This window comes from Xyrauchen texanus, chromosome 1, assembly GCF_025860055.1.
Source record: "Xyrauchen texanus isolate HMW12.3.18 chromosome 1, RBS_HiC_50CHRs, whole genome shotgun sequence".
In the NCBI taxonomy this organism is placed as follows: Eukaryota; Metazoa; Chordata; class Actinopteri; order Cypriniformes; family Catostomidae; genus Xyrauchen; species Xyrauchen texanus.
Window position 1 is genome coordinate 36,167,116 of NC_068276.1, and position 18,841 is coordinate 36,185,956.

An 18,841-nucleotide genomic window follows, 5' to 3' on the forward strand; every position below is an offset into this window, starting at 1 on the left:
GTAATTTTAAACCCGCTAATGAGCATCGCCCTTCCGTCTCCCCCGGCCTGGAGTCACCCCACTGTGATACCTGCTGTCCCTCAGACATCAAAGCCTTAGAGTGCCCTATGGACATGACCCAATAGAAATTAGTTCCTATAGAGCATAAGTGAGGGTATTGGGAGATTTCCATGTAGAACTAAACAGCTCTGATCCACACTTTAGCTACCACAAAGAGAAACACTGACATTGAATTTCAAATATTTAGGAATAGTTCAACTAAAAATTAGTTGAACCGTTGGCTATTTTCAATAAAATGGCAGTTGATAGTAACTCACTTCAAAGCTTAAAAATGGACCCATATGTGCCATAAACATAGTCCATGTGACTCAAGAGTCATATTCCAAGACTTCTGAAGGCATAAAATGTTTTGGTAGGAAACAACACATAATTTCAGTTATCGAATATAATGCATGAGTTCCATTCACTTTGTGGTAATTTATTTGAGCTTTAAAGTGAGTCACACAACTGGCTTTGTACTGTATTGAAATTGGCGATCCTTTAAAATTCCTCCTTTTGTGTTCCACAGAAGAAAGAATGGACATAAGGACATAATGATGAGGAAATGATGACAGAATTTTCCTTTTTTAGTTAATTATTCCTGTAAAATGTTTGTAATGTTTTGTGTATAGACCTGTTTTATTTTGGCATATAGAGTGAAAGTGAGAAAGAGAGAAACAGAGATAACCCCTCTGACATATCTGACCATGTGAAAGAGTACTAATAATATGTTCTAATCTGGGTTGAGAAAGCTTTATAATTTATAATTCTAATATTTTAAAAATTTTCACAATAGAGAATATGCGTATACGCATGTTTGCTTTAGTGGATGTTGATGAAGGAGAGACTCTTACGGTCTAATCAGCTGTATTGAGTTGATGGTTTGTGGCCTTTCACAGAGGTTCCCCACTGACATAGAGCGTAAAAGTATAAAATCCAGTCCTCTCCTCCAAATAGCAGAACTCCTAAAGAGCTTTCCCCTTCTGTTGTAATCAAACTCCTGCTGATATCCTTCCCCAACAGAACATTAACATGAAAAACCTGCCATCCTCCTTTACAAGACCGCATAATGTTTTATCGATTCCTCCTCTTTGAAGCATCCAGACATGTAAAGCTGTTCTCTAGCCACCCTACCTGCCCCCAGCAATCTCTTACCTGCCCTCTCCCATCATTTTGTGTTAACTGTGTAAAAAGAAGCTGGTTTGCATTACCTTTAGAGGCCTGTTGCACGCAGCTAGTTGAACAAACTCAGTTTCATATTAAGTTTCAGGTTGACAAAAACAGATAAAGCCAAACCGATCGAGCCAGTGATCTCAAGATGCTCGCTACAAACGTTGTCTTTCAACTCAGAGTTTGATCCTGAGTTTGTGGTAGAAATCTTAACCCTGAAGCACATGAATGAGTGACGTTTGCCATGAACATCCAATGCATGAAGCTAGGGGAAAGTCGGCACAATTTACTTCTCGCAAGGAAATTCAGTGTGATTTACTTCTCCACTGAAGATCAAGAGATCATTATGAAAATGTGAAGAATTTAAACATTTACACAGCAAGTTGAGCCAGTGCTGCTGCCCCAAAAGTTTGAGGTGACTGATGGAAAAAATAAATGAATGTAATGTGTAACTGAATTCATGTTCACAATAAGAACGTACAGGCTTATTAATTTTAAAGCATACAAATCTGTATTTATTTAAAATGTAAAAGCTTTTAAAGTAAATAAAATTAAAAGCCTTGTATAATTTAATAAAATGTAAGCCATGTTACTTTGTGTGATAGCCTTCAATATAATTTGAACCAGTATAATTGTGAAAAGGTGAAAAGACACATCACACAATAAATGCATGTTTCAAGTGTGAGAATCACCTTATGAACACTTCTGCCAATAGTATTTTTCTGAGGTTCTCAGCATCACTCACTGCAGTGCATACAGGTATAGTATGTAAAGAAATGCAAAGAAACTCAATGCCTTTTTAATCTGCTGCTCAATAGATACAAGGTTCTCCAATCTCTTAAATAAATAATCTTATTATGTATTATATTCTATTATGTTAAAGCTTAACATGTATAATCTAAATTCTTTAAATATATACAGTACAGTACATTTCCCTGTGAAGCGCCCTTTAATTTGGACCGAGAGATACACGGGGAGTGAATTTATTGCATCATAGATGTCACTTTACACACAGCTGATTGGTCCAGTTCACGATCTGTCACTCTTAATAAAACGTGAGGCGTGAGTTACTATGGCGATGTGGTTAAAATGTGATCAAAATGTGCTCATCACAGTCCTGCATGACATTTTTAGACCCATTTGGGCCATAAGGTTCTGGTTCTGGTCTTTAAAACAGCACACAGATCCATTACAATATACTATAAATGTCCCATAATGTCCCATTAATTAAACTATATAATTCATTCACTTACCTATTCATTCATTTACAGTATATGCTAACTCTGCCAAATTTTGTAATGTGCATTTTGGGAGAATTTAGCTGTTATTATCGTTACAAATCTCACTTCCTGAAGTTAAAGCATTGCTGTAATTTAATAAAGGTTCAGTGGCCCCAAAAATGAATGCCAAACTATTGAGCCACACATAAAAATGTATCATACTATTGCAATTTATAACAAAAAAAGTTGGATTTTATTCTGCAGCAAGAGAGCACAAGCCCATTTTTCTTGTACAATATTTTATAAAAATAAGTTTGTTAGGTCTAAATGATAAATTAAAAGATTTACTGTCAAAAATGTTGACACTTTCTGGTTGCTAAATATTAGTGAAACATATCCATGTTAATAAAGTGATTAACTACAGCTGTGATTTTCTGATAGAACATCTGCGTGAACATGAGGGGAACTAAAAATGACCTAGGTACCAGTTTTCAAAGTCATTGCGAAAATAGGTTAGAAAAACAAGGTCTAGGATTATTTGTAGCTGTATTGTACCAAGTACCAATGCAAGTTTGCTGTTGGTTTAATATGATTATTTTCTCCACAGACTTGGAGGGGATGTGGTCGTTCAGTCAGAATCTCACAGCCATTCTAGTGAAACAGGAGCCAAGTCTGATGTCTGAGAACTGCCCTGATAAAGCACCCACTCAGGTTAACACCAGCACCTGCTCACAGCCCCTTACTCTTGCACCCCCACCACAGAGGAATCACACAGGAGAGAAGGTGAGAGCAGATTACATCAGCACAGCACACTTTCTCTGTTGATCAACTGTTTGATACTTGGTGGTCCTCACTACTAATGATATGGATCGTTCAGATGTTTCATAGGAAAAGCTTAAGCTTCATGGAAAATATCAGACATTTTAAAATTGTGATTTCCAAGGCTGGAAATGTCATGAAACTGAATAAAATTATGTAAAGTCAGGAGAAAGTCACTGGAATTTCTGTAGTGAATATACAGTAAATGTTTTTTGTTATGCTCATCATTTGAATAATGCTCCTTGTGAATGTTTGTGTAAAACATGTGCTAAAGCCAGCGTTAGAAATCTCAGAACGTTTTTAATTTTTTATTTAGAAGACATTTATTCACTAATAAGAAAGCTGATATATTTTTTTTAAAGTTAAAAATGTTTTCATGTCCCAGATTAATATGTAAAGTCAACTTCAAAAAAGCTATTTCTATGTTGATTTCACCTAAAAGTGTAACTGTCTCTGTGGCACTATTAAATCAAAATGGCCTTTCCAGCCTGACACCACAATATTGGCTCGACCAATGATGTGAGATTGGGGTGGGAATTCAGTATCTGTACATACAACCAATGGTAGATGGAGGAGTTTTCTGGAATCTGTCTGAAAACAGTGATTATTTTGTATTCCTTTTGATTATGCTTGTAATGCAGCTACAGCAATGCACACTTCAGATGTAAATATAATTGTTTTAATCTGTTAAATCAGTGGATTTGTTCTTTAAAATGAAAGATCTGCCCCTGCAATCATTGTAAAATATGTTTTTAAATACTTACATTGTAATCACAAACAACTGGAAAAGTTCTGAAAAAGCCATGAAAATAAATGGTCATAAAGCATGGAAACCCTGAAAGCTTTGTTTTTAAAACAACCAGGGAAATCTTGCTTCAGTGCTTACATTATGGAAATGCTATCTCAACAAGATAGCTGTTTTTGTCTTAATATCAACAAATGTACGTGAAACTGAGCTTATGACTATGAACCTTGCACACACTGTGGACCAAAGGGACCATTGTATTAGTAGGACAATGAAACACACACACATGCACACCAATGCATCCTGTGCTATTTTTCTCAGCTGGCAGCTTGCTCAACATCTCTGCCCAGTGAGCATGTTCAGGATGCGAGTGTGTGTGCAGAGTTGAACTCATTGAAGTATGGGGATCAGCTCCAGCAGTGTCAGTGTTGAGTTGAGAGTGGATTAGTTGTGTGTGGCTGCTGAGATTTCTTGGATCTGGCAGCAAATTCACTTTGAGCATCAGAGCCATGGAATTGCTCTTCTCTCTCTGACTTCACACTAACACAGGCCAGACTTTCCGCCAGCTCCCATAAGCTCTGCCCTCTTCAGAGAGCAGGTCAGCGGCAGCTGTTTGCTCTTTGAAGATACCTGTCATCAAAATAAGCAAACACATAATGAGCATTTAAAGGTTCTGTACTCAAAATGAATGACAAGGCTCTGTCAAGAATAACTTAATACAGGCTAGATTAAATAATATTCAGAATTGATTGGGTTAAATAAGATCATGTTCTTTATTTATCAAGAGCAGCAAGACACACATGGCGTAAAGCTGTTCTGAAGTCCCACTGGGATCTGCCGGACTGTCAGTGCAGCCGGCAGTGCAGGCCACAGGAAGCGCAATGCTCTTCAGATAAACACAAACCATATATACCGTAACATACCATTATGAACCGACGCACCATAATAACTATAATTTATGATCTGCTTGTATTACATAAGTGTCAAGCAATGCTTTGGAACCTCTTGAGGCCACCTTGGAACCTTGAAAGAGCCAGTCTGACTGCCAGACAGTTAAGAGTCCAACTTCATATTCCAACTACGATAGTGTATGACCTGATTTAGTTATAGTTCAGATTTAATGAAGCTTGACTAACAGGGGTGGAACATACATTTTATTAGTTTTATTTGAAAGATGTTTGCATATGCACTTTGGAAAGATTCTATTTTTATGGATCTGTTTCTTATTGTAATAGTCAATCAGAGCACACACACATACAGTCATAGGGAAACATTAATTATACAGCAATGCTGGATAAGTCAGAGTTAAGTGTCATAATCTTACAGCATTGTAAGTAACAACACTATGCACCAACAACCTTCCAGCCAGTGGTGCACCTCTACTTAAGCAATATCATATAAATAAGAGTACTGATAAAGTTATTTTGTCTAGTTTTGCTCTGCTAATGAAAATAGTTCCAGACAAAACTAAAGCAAGATCAATTGTTGCATGTCTTCAAGTAATGCACAGACTGACAGCTGGTGGCATCAAAGACAAGTGAAGTAGAACAAATAGAAAAGCATCCCAATGCTGTTATACTAAATATCAGCTCTTTTAGAATGGAAAGGCCAGACCTAACTGTTGTATAATATTGTTTAGTGCTACCATATATACAGTGCACTCCACTAATATTGGCACACATTTACATTTATGCATTTGGCAGACGCTTTTATCCAAAGCAACTTACAGTGCACTTATTACAGGGACAATCCCCGGAGCAACCTGGAGTTAAGTGCCTTGCTCAAGGACACAATGGTGGTGGCTGTGGGGATCGAACCAGCAACCTTCTGATTAACAGCCCTGTGCTTTAGCCACTATGCCACCACCACTCCACACTTGGTAAATATAAGCAAAGAAGAATGTAAACCAAAAATATGCATTTATTGTTTATACTTTTGATCTTTCATTCAAAATATATTCACAAAAATCGATCATCTAATGGATGTCAAACAATTGCAAAACACAAAACAAGTTTAAAAAATACATATATATATTTGTCAAATATATGTGTGGCACACTTTTATTCAATACTTTGTGCAACCTCCCTTTGCCAAGATAACAGCTCTTAGTCTTCTCCTATAATATCTAATGAGGTTGGAGAACATATGGCAAGTGATCTGAGACCATTCCTCCATACTGAATCTCTCCAGATCCTTCAAATTCAGAGGTCCATGCTGGTGGTCTCTCCTCTTCAGTTCACCATATTATCTATGGGGTTCAGGTCAGGGGACTGGGATGGCCATGGGAGAACCTTGATTTTGTGGTCAGTGAATTATTTTTGTGTTGATTTTGATGTGTGTTTTGGATCATTGTCCTGCTGGAATATCCAACCACAGCCCATTTTAAGCTTTCTGGCAGAAGCAGTCAGGTTTTGATTTAGTATCAGTTGGTATTTGATAGAGTCCATGATGCCATGTATCTGAACAAGATGTCCAGGACCTCTGGCAGAAAAACCGCCCCAGATCATTAAAGATCCATCACCAGATTTAACCATAGGCATGGGGGTATTTTTCCATATGGCTACCTTTCTGTGTGCGCCAAACCCATCTCTGGTGTTTGCTGCCAAATAGCTCTTTTTTGTTCATCTGACCATAGAACCTGTTCCCATTTAAAGTTCTGGAGTGTCTGTTAAGCTGAAGATGCTTGAGTTTGTTGTTGGATGAGAGCAAAGGCCTTTTTCTTGAAGCCCTCCCAAATGACATGTGGTGATATACACTCACCTAAAGGATTATTAGGACCACAATACTAATACTGTGTTTGACCCCCTTTCGCCTTCAGAACTGCCTTAATTCTACGTGGCATTGATTCAACAAGGTACTGAAAGCATTCTTTAGAAATGTTGCCCCATATTGATAAGATAGCATCTTGCAGTTGATGAAGATTTGTGGGATGCACATCCAGGGCACGAAGCTCCCGTTCCACCACATCCCAAAGATGCTCTATTGGGTTGAGATCTGGTGACTGTGGGTCCATTTTAGTACAGTGAATTCATTGTCATGTTCAAGAAACCAATTTGAAATGATTCGAGCTTTGTGACATGGTGCATTATCCTGCTGGAAGTAGCCATCAGAGGATGGGTACATGGTGGCCATAAAGGGATGGACATGGTCAGAAACAATGCTCAGGTAGGCCGTGGCATTTAAACGATGCCCAATTGGCACTAAGGGGCCTAAAGTGTGCCAAGAAAACATCCCCCACACCATTACACCACCACCACCAAGCCTGCACAGTGGTAACAAGGCATGATGGATCCATGTTCTCATTCTGTTTACGCCAAATTCTGACTCTACCATCTGAATGTCTCAACAGAAATCGATACTCATCAGACCAGGCAACATTTTTCTAGTCTTCAACTGTCCAATTTTGGTGAGCTCTTGCAAATTGTAGCCTCTTTTTCCTATTTGTAGTGGAGATGAGTGGTACCCGGTGGGGTCTTCTGCTGTTGTAGCCCATCCGCCTCAAGGTTGTGCGTGTTGTGGCTTCACAAATGCTTTGCTGCATACCTCGGTTGTAACGAGTGGTTATTTCAGTCAAAGTTGCTCTTCTATCAGCTTGAATCAGTCGGCCCATTCTCCTCTGACCTCTAGCATCAACAAGGCATTTTCAGCCCACAGGACTGCCGCGATACTGGATGTTTTTCCTTTTCACACCATTCTTTATAAACCCTAGAAATGGTTGTGCGTGAAAATCCCAGTAACTGAGCAGATTGTGAAATACTCAGACCGGCCCGTCTGGCACCAACAACCATGCCACGCTCAAAATTGCTTAAATCACCTTTCTTTCCCATTCTGACATTCAGTTTGGAGTTCAGGAGATTGTCTTGACCAGGACCACACCCCTAAATGCATTGAAGCAACTGCCATGTGATTGGTTGATTAGATAATTGCATTCATGACAAATTGAACAGGTGTTCCTAATAATCCTTTAGGTGAGTGTAGGTGATGTCTTATTGTAGTTTTGGAGACTTTCTGACCCAAGACTAATTTCTGAAATTCTCCAGCTGTGATCTTTTGAGAATGTTTGGCCAGCTGAACCATCCTTCTCACCATGCGTGGAGACAATATAGACACACATCCTCTTCCAGGCCGATTCTTAACATTTGATTGGAACTTCTTAATTATTGCCCTGATGGTGGAAATTGCTTTTTCAATGATTTAGCTTTTTTCATATAGCCACTTCCAATTTTGTGAAGCTCAACATCCTTTTGCTGCACATCAGAACTTTATTCTTTGGTCCCATTGTGATGGATGACTAAGTGACATACTTAATACCCTTGTGAAACAGGAAGTTATGGCTGAACAATTTCATGTTCCTAGTCACCCAGGTGCACTAAAACATGTAAAATATGAAGCGGAATATACTTCAGATATATTTTACTCTTTCTAGGGGTGCCAATAATTGTGGCAAATGTGTTTTGGAGAAAATAAAATCTTTAATTATTAGATTTTTCCCTTCTTTCATTTATTTCCCTTCTATTAAAGGTTAGATTTTTGTGAATATTTTGAATGAATGATCAAAAGGATAAACACTAAAAGAATATATTTTTTGGTCATATTTACCAAGGGTGCCAATATTAGTGGAGGGCACTGTATATGCATTATTCAGATGGTAGTGTGAAGGCCTTTACCAGCTCAAATTAACTGGGAATATCATCCAATACTCTGAATAAGTGAAGTACAGCAGTTCCACTGATCTGAGGCCCATGTCACCTCTCTTTGTGCATGATTGTTGGTTGCTGGCCAGACTGCGTGTGGTTAGAAGGCGGGCAGCCTTTGCTCTGTCAGTGTAAACAGTTTGAGTCTGCCTTCAGCTGTGTTTACTGTCTCAGACATCCAGCATGGAGCACATTTATTCTAGTACCCTAAAACAGTTCAGTACCATCAAATACTAAGGAGCAAAGCAGCCAAATATTATCAAAGACCCTTAGATAAAAATAAATATTGTCTCTGTGCTGCATATTCCTCCAGGCTGCACAGTTGACACAGACAGGATGCTTCTTTTAAATATTCTTTGGTGTATAAGCATCTGTTGTGTGGTTTATGTTAATGGTTGTTTTGGTGTTTGTTTGTTTTTGTTGTTTTAGGGCTCCAAAGGCCTTTGCTCAAACTCTGTTCCTGCCATTAAAGCAGAGCCCATAGAGGTGAACCAGTTCCTAAGTGTTCCTGCAGGTAGGTGTGGAATCTCTCTTCAAGGAATATTATGGGTTCAATACAAGTTAAGCTCAATCAACAGCATTTGTGGCATAAATCTGGTTACCACAAAAGTAATTTAGGCTCGTCCCTGAGAGGCACTTTCAATGGAAGTGAATGTGGCCAATTTTTGTAGGGTTTAAAGGCAGAAATGTCATGTGAAGCTTATAATTAAAAAAATGCACTAACATAACATTTTGTGTATAATTTGAGCTGATAAGTTGCTTAAATCGTCGTTTCTGTGGCAGTCTACTAAATTACTGGGATTGCAGGGTTTAAAGTTACGTCGTCATGGCAACGAAGTTGTAAAATTGGATATAACTATACTATACACAGAAAAGTTTAGTAAGTGATTTTATCACACTAAAATCATGTTAAAACATATTGTTTCTTGTGGCTATACTTTTGAAACAGTCTGTATTTTAACATTTACAGACTGGGCCCTATTCACTTCCATTGTAAGTGCCTCACTGGAACCCAGATTTGTGTTTTTGTTTTAAGGAAAGGAGTGATGAGACGAAATTATGTTTTGTGTTAATAAATATTGTGCCACAAATGCTGTTGAAAAAGCTTAACTTGTATTAAACCTGGAACATTCCTTTCAGTCTAAACTCTCACCTGTGCCACTCTAATACCTGTTCCAGTGGTGTGAATTGATTTATCCAGTAGGAGGGTCACTAACACAGTCATCAATTTGTATACAGAATAAAAATAAAAGCAGTTTGTCTGAGATATGATGAGCTATTGGCTCACTGGGACACAAATATACCATGATGTAAAGAGATCAATGGAAAGGAGGAGGCGAGAACCGGCTTGACAATGTAAATAATATTTTAATAATAAACTGAAACAAAAGACAAACACACACATATGACGGACATGTCCGTAAACTATCTCTCTCTCCCGCACGATCCTCTGCAGTCGACCTTTATCCCTCTCGGGAGGCTTGATTGGCCTAATACGGGACCGGGTGTGTACGATCACGACCCGGCCCCGCCCTCCGCCCTGCCACACATGAATACAATTTAACAGCAGTTCAATCAAACACAGTACAGCATCATATCAACTGTGTATGAGACACAACAGGCCAAAGCATTCCACATTTATTGCATTAAGTCTCCTTAATGGCCAATGCAATTCTTTCATCCCTGTTTAAAGATGGCAAAACTAAGCAAATTAGCTCTCTTTTGTCCTGCTCCCCTGCTCTAAGTTCACTTCAGTTCAGGGTTATAAATACTGTAATGATGTGTTCCTTTTCTAGAGGAAATGAGACTTGGAGTGTGAGTGTTTCTTTATTTAACTTTTGCATGCATTTGCCAATCTCTCAGATCTCAACTTTATTCCATTCTGAAAGGCCTAATGATGATAATGATTTCCAACAGTCGCCATTTTTATCAGAATTCTTTAAATATCCCAGTAGAATTATTTTATTATTTTTACGAGTTGCTGTTTTTAGATTATTCTGACATGACAAGAATGTTTCTGGAGTCAAAATGTTATTCTTAAAGGAATAGTTCACCCAAAAATGAAAACGTTCTTATCTTTTACTCTCATGCCATCCCAGACGTGTATGACATTCTTTCTTCTGCAGAACATAAACAAAGATTTTTAAAAGAATATTTCAGATCACATTGCAAGTGAATGGTGACCAGAACTTTGAAATCCCAAACGGCAGTATAAAAGTAATCCAGTGGTTAAATCTATATCTTCTGAAGCAATATGATGTGAGAGGTGTGGGTGAGAAACAGATAACTATTTAAGTCCTTTTTTCTGTAAATCTACTCTTTCACTTTCACTTCCACATTATGTTGTGGTAGTGACTTTCACTTTCACATTCAGCCACCTACTGGTCAGGCTGGTTAAAGGTGGAGATTGATAGTTAAATATTGATCTGTTTCTCACTCAAACTTATCATATAACTTCAGAAGACATGGATTTAACCACTGGGATCATATGGATTACTTTTATGCCTCCTTTATGTCATTTTTGGACTTTCTGATTTCTGGCCACCATTCACTTGACTTGTATGGACCTACAGAGCTGAGATATTTTTCAAAAAATCGTTTTATTTTTTTTTGAAATATTCAGAAATATTATGTACGGTAACATGAATTAATCTGAATACAACTAGTTACACCAACAAAAGTCATTGCAAGTGTTAGATCAAGTATAAATAGATATTTTGTGTAATGATTGCAAGTTATGCTTGTACTACTTTTTGTGTGCACTTCTGAATGTGTGTGTGTTTGAGGTTCTGATCATATGCTTGGGTATTTTTGTGTTCACATGAGCGTTTGGTCATGTTATGTAACAGGGTGGTTGTGATAAAGTCAGGTCTAAAGCCGATACTCTAACTGAATCCAGTATTGCTGACACACATTTTGATAGTATTAATGTCATTATGACACAATCATTTCATTATGTGTAATGCTGGTGGTGCTAGACACATTTCTGTAATCTGGGCTCATAACACTAAGGTTGCAGGTTCAAGTTGGGGTAACAAAAGAACTGGAGAATCATTCAGATCAAAGTCTTTCTCAATCAACATTGGGCCACCATGAAAGGCACTTAACCCCAAGTTGCTCAAGAGTGACTGTCCCCTCTGTTTACTGTACTTCACTTTGGATAAAAATACATCTGCTAATGGCAAGCCAGCTGTAACACCTGCATGCCTGGTGTGTGCGCTCTCTGTTTTGCAGTTTGACATCCTCTCATCCTGCTCATCCAGTAAGAAAAAAAAAAAAAAAACAGAATTAAAGCATTGTTGTGTGTATGTTGGGGCCTGGCCAGACCAAACACATGATCCAATCCAACACCCACCAGGCTTAGCAGCTTTGTGCATGTGTTTGTTTAATGTCCAAAACCTGACCCAAAGGATTAGGCTTTATTGGTCTTTCCTGATGACAGGTGAATGGATAAAAAACAGAAGAGTGTGTCACTTTCTCTCACTCAGGAACTTCTCTGATACTCACTTTGTCTTGGCATTGCTCAAAGATGCATTGGCCATTTTAACACTGACTGTTTTGGCAAGTTGATATATGTCTGTGTATACTATATATTAGTCTGACATACCATATACTCAAGCAGGCATATCTGTGGAAATTGTGCTGTATGGAATCAAAGCTAATCATTAAGTAGAGGTGAACAGGTATCACAGGTGATGTAGGTGCTTCAAGATTATTTCTCTATCACCCAACAGATGAGCACTTGCGGTTGCCGCCCACTCCCCCCAGTAGCCATGGCAGTGACAGCGATGGATCCCAGAGCCCACATTCGCTGCCACCATTAAGCCCTGCACGCCTGCAGAGCCCACATTCACTGCCTCCCTCCAGCCCTGCCCGGCTACAGGCCCGCACCTCCGCAGCAATCTCCTCATCCCCTCTCCTGACCGCCCCACATGTGAGCCACACACAATACATTATACATGACATATCAGTCATTTGTATATGGGATGTAGCATGCTCATTATGTATAATATAATGGATATATTGCAATGCAGAATACAAAAGCCTAAAATATCCATGCATTTACATATGCTTATTATTCTGTATGTAATACAAATGGAAATATTGTAATAGACTACAAAAGCCTATAAAAACATGCAATCATATACTCATTGATGTATACAGAGGGAAAATGCTGAGTTGTGTTTTTATGCAGAAGCTGCAGGGAACATCAGGCCCTTTGATGCTGACAGAGGAAGAGAAGAGAACTTTGATCGCTGAGGGATATCCCGTCCCCAACAAACTACCCCTCACCAAAACTGAGGAGAAAGCCCTCAAACGAGTGCGTCGGAAAATAAAAAATAAGGTATTGCCCATGACAACACAGTATTAAAGGAATAGCACAACCTGAAAATTCTGCCGTTGTTCACTCTCATGTTGTTCCAAAGCCATATGACTTTCTTTCTTCTGCAGAACACAAAAAGAAAATATGTTATGAATAACACAGTCCTTATTCTAAATACAGTGGCAGTTGATAGTGACACCCAGACAAATCAGAATAGTAGGCTGAAGGCATATGGTAGGTGTAAAGTGATCAATGGAAAGGAGGAAGCGAGAACCGGCTTGTCAATATAAATAATAGTTTAATATAAAACTTAAACAAAAGACAAACACACACACATGACGGACATGTCCGTAAATGATCTCTCTCTCTCCCGCACGATCCTCTGCAGTCGACCTTTATCCCTCTTGGGAGGCTTGATTAGCCTAATACGGGACCGGGTGTGTACGATCACGACCCAGCCCCGCCCTCCGCCCTGCCACAGTAGGTTTTGATGAAAAACAACACAATGTATGTAATTTTTCTGTGAAAATCTTGATGTCTCTTGCACATTCATGAACTTGCATTGTATTTGTAGCGCTAATCAATGCAAGTTCTCACATAAACACTATCAACTCCCAATTTATTGAGTAGACGGACGGGATATGCATTACATTTTTCCTTTTGTGTGCTGCAAAAGGAAATGACATGAGGGTAAATTATGGCAGACTTAAAACATTTTGGGTATTCCTTTAATGTTAAATCAATTCCTTCATATTCTCAATCCTCTCATGGACTCATTTACATTTTTTTCATAGATCTCAGCACAGGAGAGCCGCAGGAAGAAGAAGGAATATGTGGAGTGTTTGGAGAAAAAGTAATTCCTCTCTATTAATTTGCTCTCTACCTCTTCCACTCCTCTCCCTCTCTGGCTTTCTCTGTCATTCTCATCTTTTCTCTTTTCTTCTCTCTTTCTTCCAGTGTTTGTCTAGCTTCCATTTGCCTTTCTGTTTTCTGTCTGTCTGTCTCTCATCATTCTCAATTTTTCCATTTGATATTTAATCCTTTAATCCTTTATGCAATCTTCCTGCAAAATACTCTGTATCCTTCATGCTGTTTAATGGGTTTTGTTGTGTGAATGTGGCCTATGGCTGAAGTCCATGGACTCATTGGTGTGTGAGTATATATATATGTATGTGTGTGTGAGTCATTTTCCCTCTGTGCTGCTGTTAGGCTCACAGGTTTTGGCTAATGAGCCAGAGAGACTGAATTTACACTGGACACACATGCACACTTTTGCCACTGCTTACTGTAATGTTTTGTGCTGTCATTATTGAAAATGAAGGCATATGCATTTAATTTGATGATTTAAGATCTGAGCTCAAGGGTCATATAGTTAACAAAAAAATCTTATTTGTTTCAGTCTGTCTTTGTGACAGTATTGTAGCATAATACTCTCTGTCTCTCGTCTGCAGAGTGGAGAACTATACTTCGGAGAACAATGAACTGTGGAAAAAGGTGGAGACACTCGAGAATGCCAACAGGTGAGATACCATATGTGTGCATGTGTTTAATACTACTACTACTATGGCCGTTCATGTCGAGTATGACAAACTGCTTCCCGTTTTGAGCGTCTCTCTTCCAGAAATGACTTGTAGGCCTCCTGAGAGTCCCTGCGGCCGTTGTTAATTGCTGTGCGCCATTTGGTTCTGTCATTTGCAAGTGCCTCCCAATTGTCCAGGTTGATGGAGAAAGCCTGAAGATCCCTCTTAATGACGTCTTTAAAACGTAGATGGGGGCGACCATGTGTGCGGGGGGCATTTGCCAGCTCGCCATAAAGCAAGATTTTTGGAAGGCGAAAGTCATTAATTCGATATATATGCCCAGTCCAGCGGAGGTGGCGTTCACGGAGGATGGTGTACAGGTCACTGGAACCAGTTCTCTCAAGTATGACAGAGTTTGGCACATGATCCTTCCAGCATACACCCAGTATGGAATGAAGGCAGCGAAAATGGAAGGCGTTGAGGCCATGTTCGTGCCTCCTGTATGTTGTCCATGTCTCACTTGCATATAGTAAGGTGCTCAATACACATGCATGGTACACACGAACTTTGAGGAGCAATGAGAGGTTCTTGTTGTGCCAGACACGCTTGCTCAGTTTTCCAAACGTTGATGATGCCTTCCCAATGCGCATGTCAAGCTCTGCGTCAAGGTTATTGTTGTTTGATACGGTGGAACCCAGGTAGGTGAATTTGTCTACCACAGATAGACATGTGTTGTTAATGTATACTGTAGGGTTTAGGGTTGCAGGTTGGGCAAGAATTAGTCTTTTTAAGACTAATCTGCAAACCAAACTCTAGACATGCAGCAGCAAAAGATGAGCAGAGTAGTTGTAGATCTGCCTCTGAGTGGGCAACAAAGGCAGCATCATCAGCATAAAGCAGCTCACGTACCAGAACATGGCGCACTTTAGTCTTCGCCCGCAGTCTGGCCAGATTGAAAAGTTTTCCTGAGCTACGGGTATGTAGAAGAATACCCGAGTCACCAGGGAAGGCATGACGTAGTAGTGCAGAGAAGAAAATTCCGAAGAGGGTAGGAGCAAGGACACATCCCTGCTTTACCCCACACCTTATCTGGAACTCATCAGAGCGAGTGCCTTCAGACTGTACAGTTGCCTTCATGCCCTCATGAAACTCAATGATCACCTTCAGTAACTTTGGAGGGCAGCCAAGTCTTTGTAAAATGAGGAAAAGTCCAGATCGACTAACGTAATCAAAGGCCTTGGTCAAGTCTACAAACACCAAGAACAGAGGTTTATGCTGTTCTATACACTTTTCCTGTAGTTGACGGACACAGAAAACCATGTCTGCTATGGAGCGGCCAGTACGAAACCCACACTGGCTTTCAGGATGGATACGGTGAGCAAGGATTTGTAGACGTGGTAGAATAGTGCGAGCAAATATCTTGCCAGCAAGACTGAGCAGAGATATTCCTCTGAAGTTGTTACAGTCTGCACGGCCCCCCTTGTTTTTATAGATGGAGATGATGCTGGCATCTCTAAGGACATCTGGGAGATATCCACTGTTCCAACACATCACAACCAGATGATGTAGGACAGATGCAAGAACATCACCGCCTGCCTTATAAGCCTCAGGGGGGAGGCCGTCAGCTCCAGGAGACTTATTATTTTTTAGTGCCTTAATTGCAGATTTGACTTCCTCGATGGTAATGTCTGCATCCAGATCAGACATAGGGGGGAGCTCAGGAATAGCAGCAGTTATTGCCAATGTATTGGCTGTGACAGGCTGAGCATAGAGAAGGCTGTAGTGCTCTGCCCATCTCGCCAATTGAGATTCCACATCGGTCAGAAGTTCGGCTGATAGGGAACGGAGTGGAGAGGATTTTTTAGGGACTGGGCCCAAGGATTCTTTCAGACCTTCAAAGACACCTCGGATGTTTCCAATGGACGCTAACTCAATACGTTCACACAATGTGCTCCAGTAAGCCTGCATGGCTGTGCGAGTGACCCTTTGTACATTGCGGCATGCCTGCTTCAATGCTGCCCTATTTGAGCGAGTGTTATGCTGCAGATAGGACAGTCTTGCTGAATCAATTGCAGGTAGGAGCAGGCTGGCATGGGTTTTGAACCAGTCAGGCTGTGATCTGGATCGCTTTCCAAAGATGGAAAATGCAGCCTTTGTGGTAACAGAGTGGAAGTGCTGCCAGGCAGCCGTGATATCTTCATGAGGAGGTGAAGAGTCAAAGCTGGAAGCAAGTAGTTCCTGGAACGCATACTGCGACGCAGGAACATAGGTTGCAGAAATATCCAGACGAGGAGTAGGCTTGGGCCTTGCGTAATGAAACTTGCTTGGGACCATCCTTAATTTACAACGTAGAAGGGCATGATCAGTGTCACAATCTGCTGAGTGCAGTGATCGTCAGTGTGTTACTTCCTTCAAATGCTCACGCTTCACCAGTACATGGTCAAGTTGGTGCCAGCGCTTAGAACGTGGATGACGCCAGGTGACTTTAGAGGAACTTGAGCCCCGAAAGAATGAAGAGGGGACACAGAGTTTGTGGGTGCTGCAGAGTTCCAGTAAGCGCTGACCGTTGTCATTCATGTTGCCATATCCATGGCTTCCCAGAATATCAGGCCATGCACTGGAGTTAGCACCCACTCTGGCATTAAAGTCACCAAGGATAATCAGACGTTCAGTTGAGGAGGTCTTCTGAATAATGGAGCTCAGTTGACTGTAAAATGATTCCTTTACATCTAGTTCGGAAGTCAGCGTAGGGGCGTAAGTGGCTATGATTGTAACTGGGCCACAGTTTGTGTGCAAGCGCAGTGAGGAAAGATGTGAGGAGATGGGGACAGGTTTTTCCACTGAGGACAGTAGCTTGTTTTGAATTGCAAAGCCAACTCCGTGCATTGGTCTGTCACCATCTGGGTATCCGTTCCAGAATAAAGTGTAGTTTTTTTCCTGGACAGAACCAACACCGGTCAGCCAAGTTTCACTCAGAGCAGCGATGGAGATGTTAAGTCGGAGTAGTTCTGCATCAATCAGGGCTGATTTACGAGGTGAGACGCAGTCCATGTCAGAACTAACGCCAAGCGATCGCACATTCCAGCATGCGATGGAGGTATATGCGACAGTTGCAGGATGACGACCAGGTCGCGCCTGCCGTACACGCCGAACCTTGCCGAGCAACGACAGCACTCTTAAGGACAGAGTGCTCCCGAGTTGCCAGTCGTGGAGGCTGAATATTAGACGTCATAATGGAGAGATGAGATGCTCATAGTAGAGAGCGCCCGGGCAAAATTTTAAGTGAAAGGATGCTCGCCCAGGTCAACCTTCCACCTCTGGACTCAATGCTACAAATTCCAACGGAACAGAAATGTGTGACGGTTGGTGTAGTTATGAGTTGCCCCGCAGTGACCAGCTAACTAGGTCTATTGCCCCGTGACCATTGGCGAAGTGCTCTTCTGCTCACCGGGCGGCTGAGATAGACCAACTCAGGTGCTGTGACAGCAGGCATGATCTGATACTCAGCATACCAGCCCCTGCTGCCGGGCTGGCAGGGTGGACTGGATTTCGTCTGGTCTCTCGCCTTTGACCTGTCTGGCTTGCTTGAAGCTACCAGGGGTACAAAAGGCCCCCGCCAGCATAGCTCTCAGGGTCATTGAGACTCACAAGCTGTTCCGCCACGACAAGGCACCAGTCCATAGAACAGTGTGTTTGATAACAGTGAACATTTTATAGAGGGATTTAAAATATAATTGTAACGGTTTGCAGTAAGTGTATGCAGCAGCCTCCTCGTAGTCAGCAGGTGTTGCTAAGTCAGTCCAGATGCTCACAGGTCTATCTCCCCTTCCAATCATATAGTGCAGCACCTTCTCATTCACTCCTGGGTGGCCTAGTTAGAACATAGGCACTGTCAACAGGGTGCTGTCTGTTCCTAGAGAGAGAAAGAGAGTACGCTGTGGGGGACTGGGTGTTATCAAAGTCAGCTCTTTTCTGGTGGGTTAACTGTAAACCCTTACTGCAGACTGCTCTGAATATAGCAGTGGTTCCTCTGTATATGAATGAGCAGATTACCGTTACAGGCGTTATAATTTTCTCAATAATTGGCATAATATTGATTACAACAAACTTAGCTTTTTTATAAAAACAAAACAGTGAACAACAAAAATTATGGTTAATGTAAGGCACTTACAATGGGAGTGAATGGGGTCAGTCCATTTCAAAAGAAGAGTCACAAGACGTGAACATTATACCACGTTAACATGGCTTTAGTGTGATCAAATCAGGCATTTATCGGCATTACGGCATCATGACAACAATGTTGTAATATT

General features: G+C 40.7%; 1 protein-coding gene across 1 annotated transcript in view; it reads left to right on the plus strand.

Annotated features, from left to right (window-relative positions):
- Positions 1-18,841, plus strand: part of LOC127622236 (cyclic AMP-responsive element-binding protein 3-like protein 1) — a 47,107-nt gene that overhangs the window by 19,251 nt on the left and 9,015 nt on the right. Inside the window, exons 3-8 of the mRNA XM_052096306.1 lie at positions 3,037-3,212; positions 9,117-9,201; positions 12,422-12,621; positions 12,883-13,032; positions 13,806-13,864; positions 14,463-14,531. Of these exons, the coding sequence (XP_051952266.1) occupies positions 3,037-3,212; positions 9,117-9,201; positions 12,422-12,621; positions 12,883-13,032; positions 13,806-13,864; positions 14,463-14,531 (739 nt within the window). The remainder of the gene's footprint in view (positions 1-3,036; positions 3,213-9,116; positions 9,202-12,421; positions 12,622-12,882; positions 13,033-13,805; positions 13,865-14,462; positions 14,532-18,841) is intronic.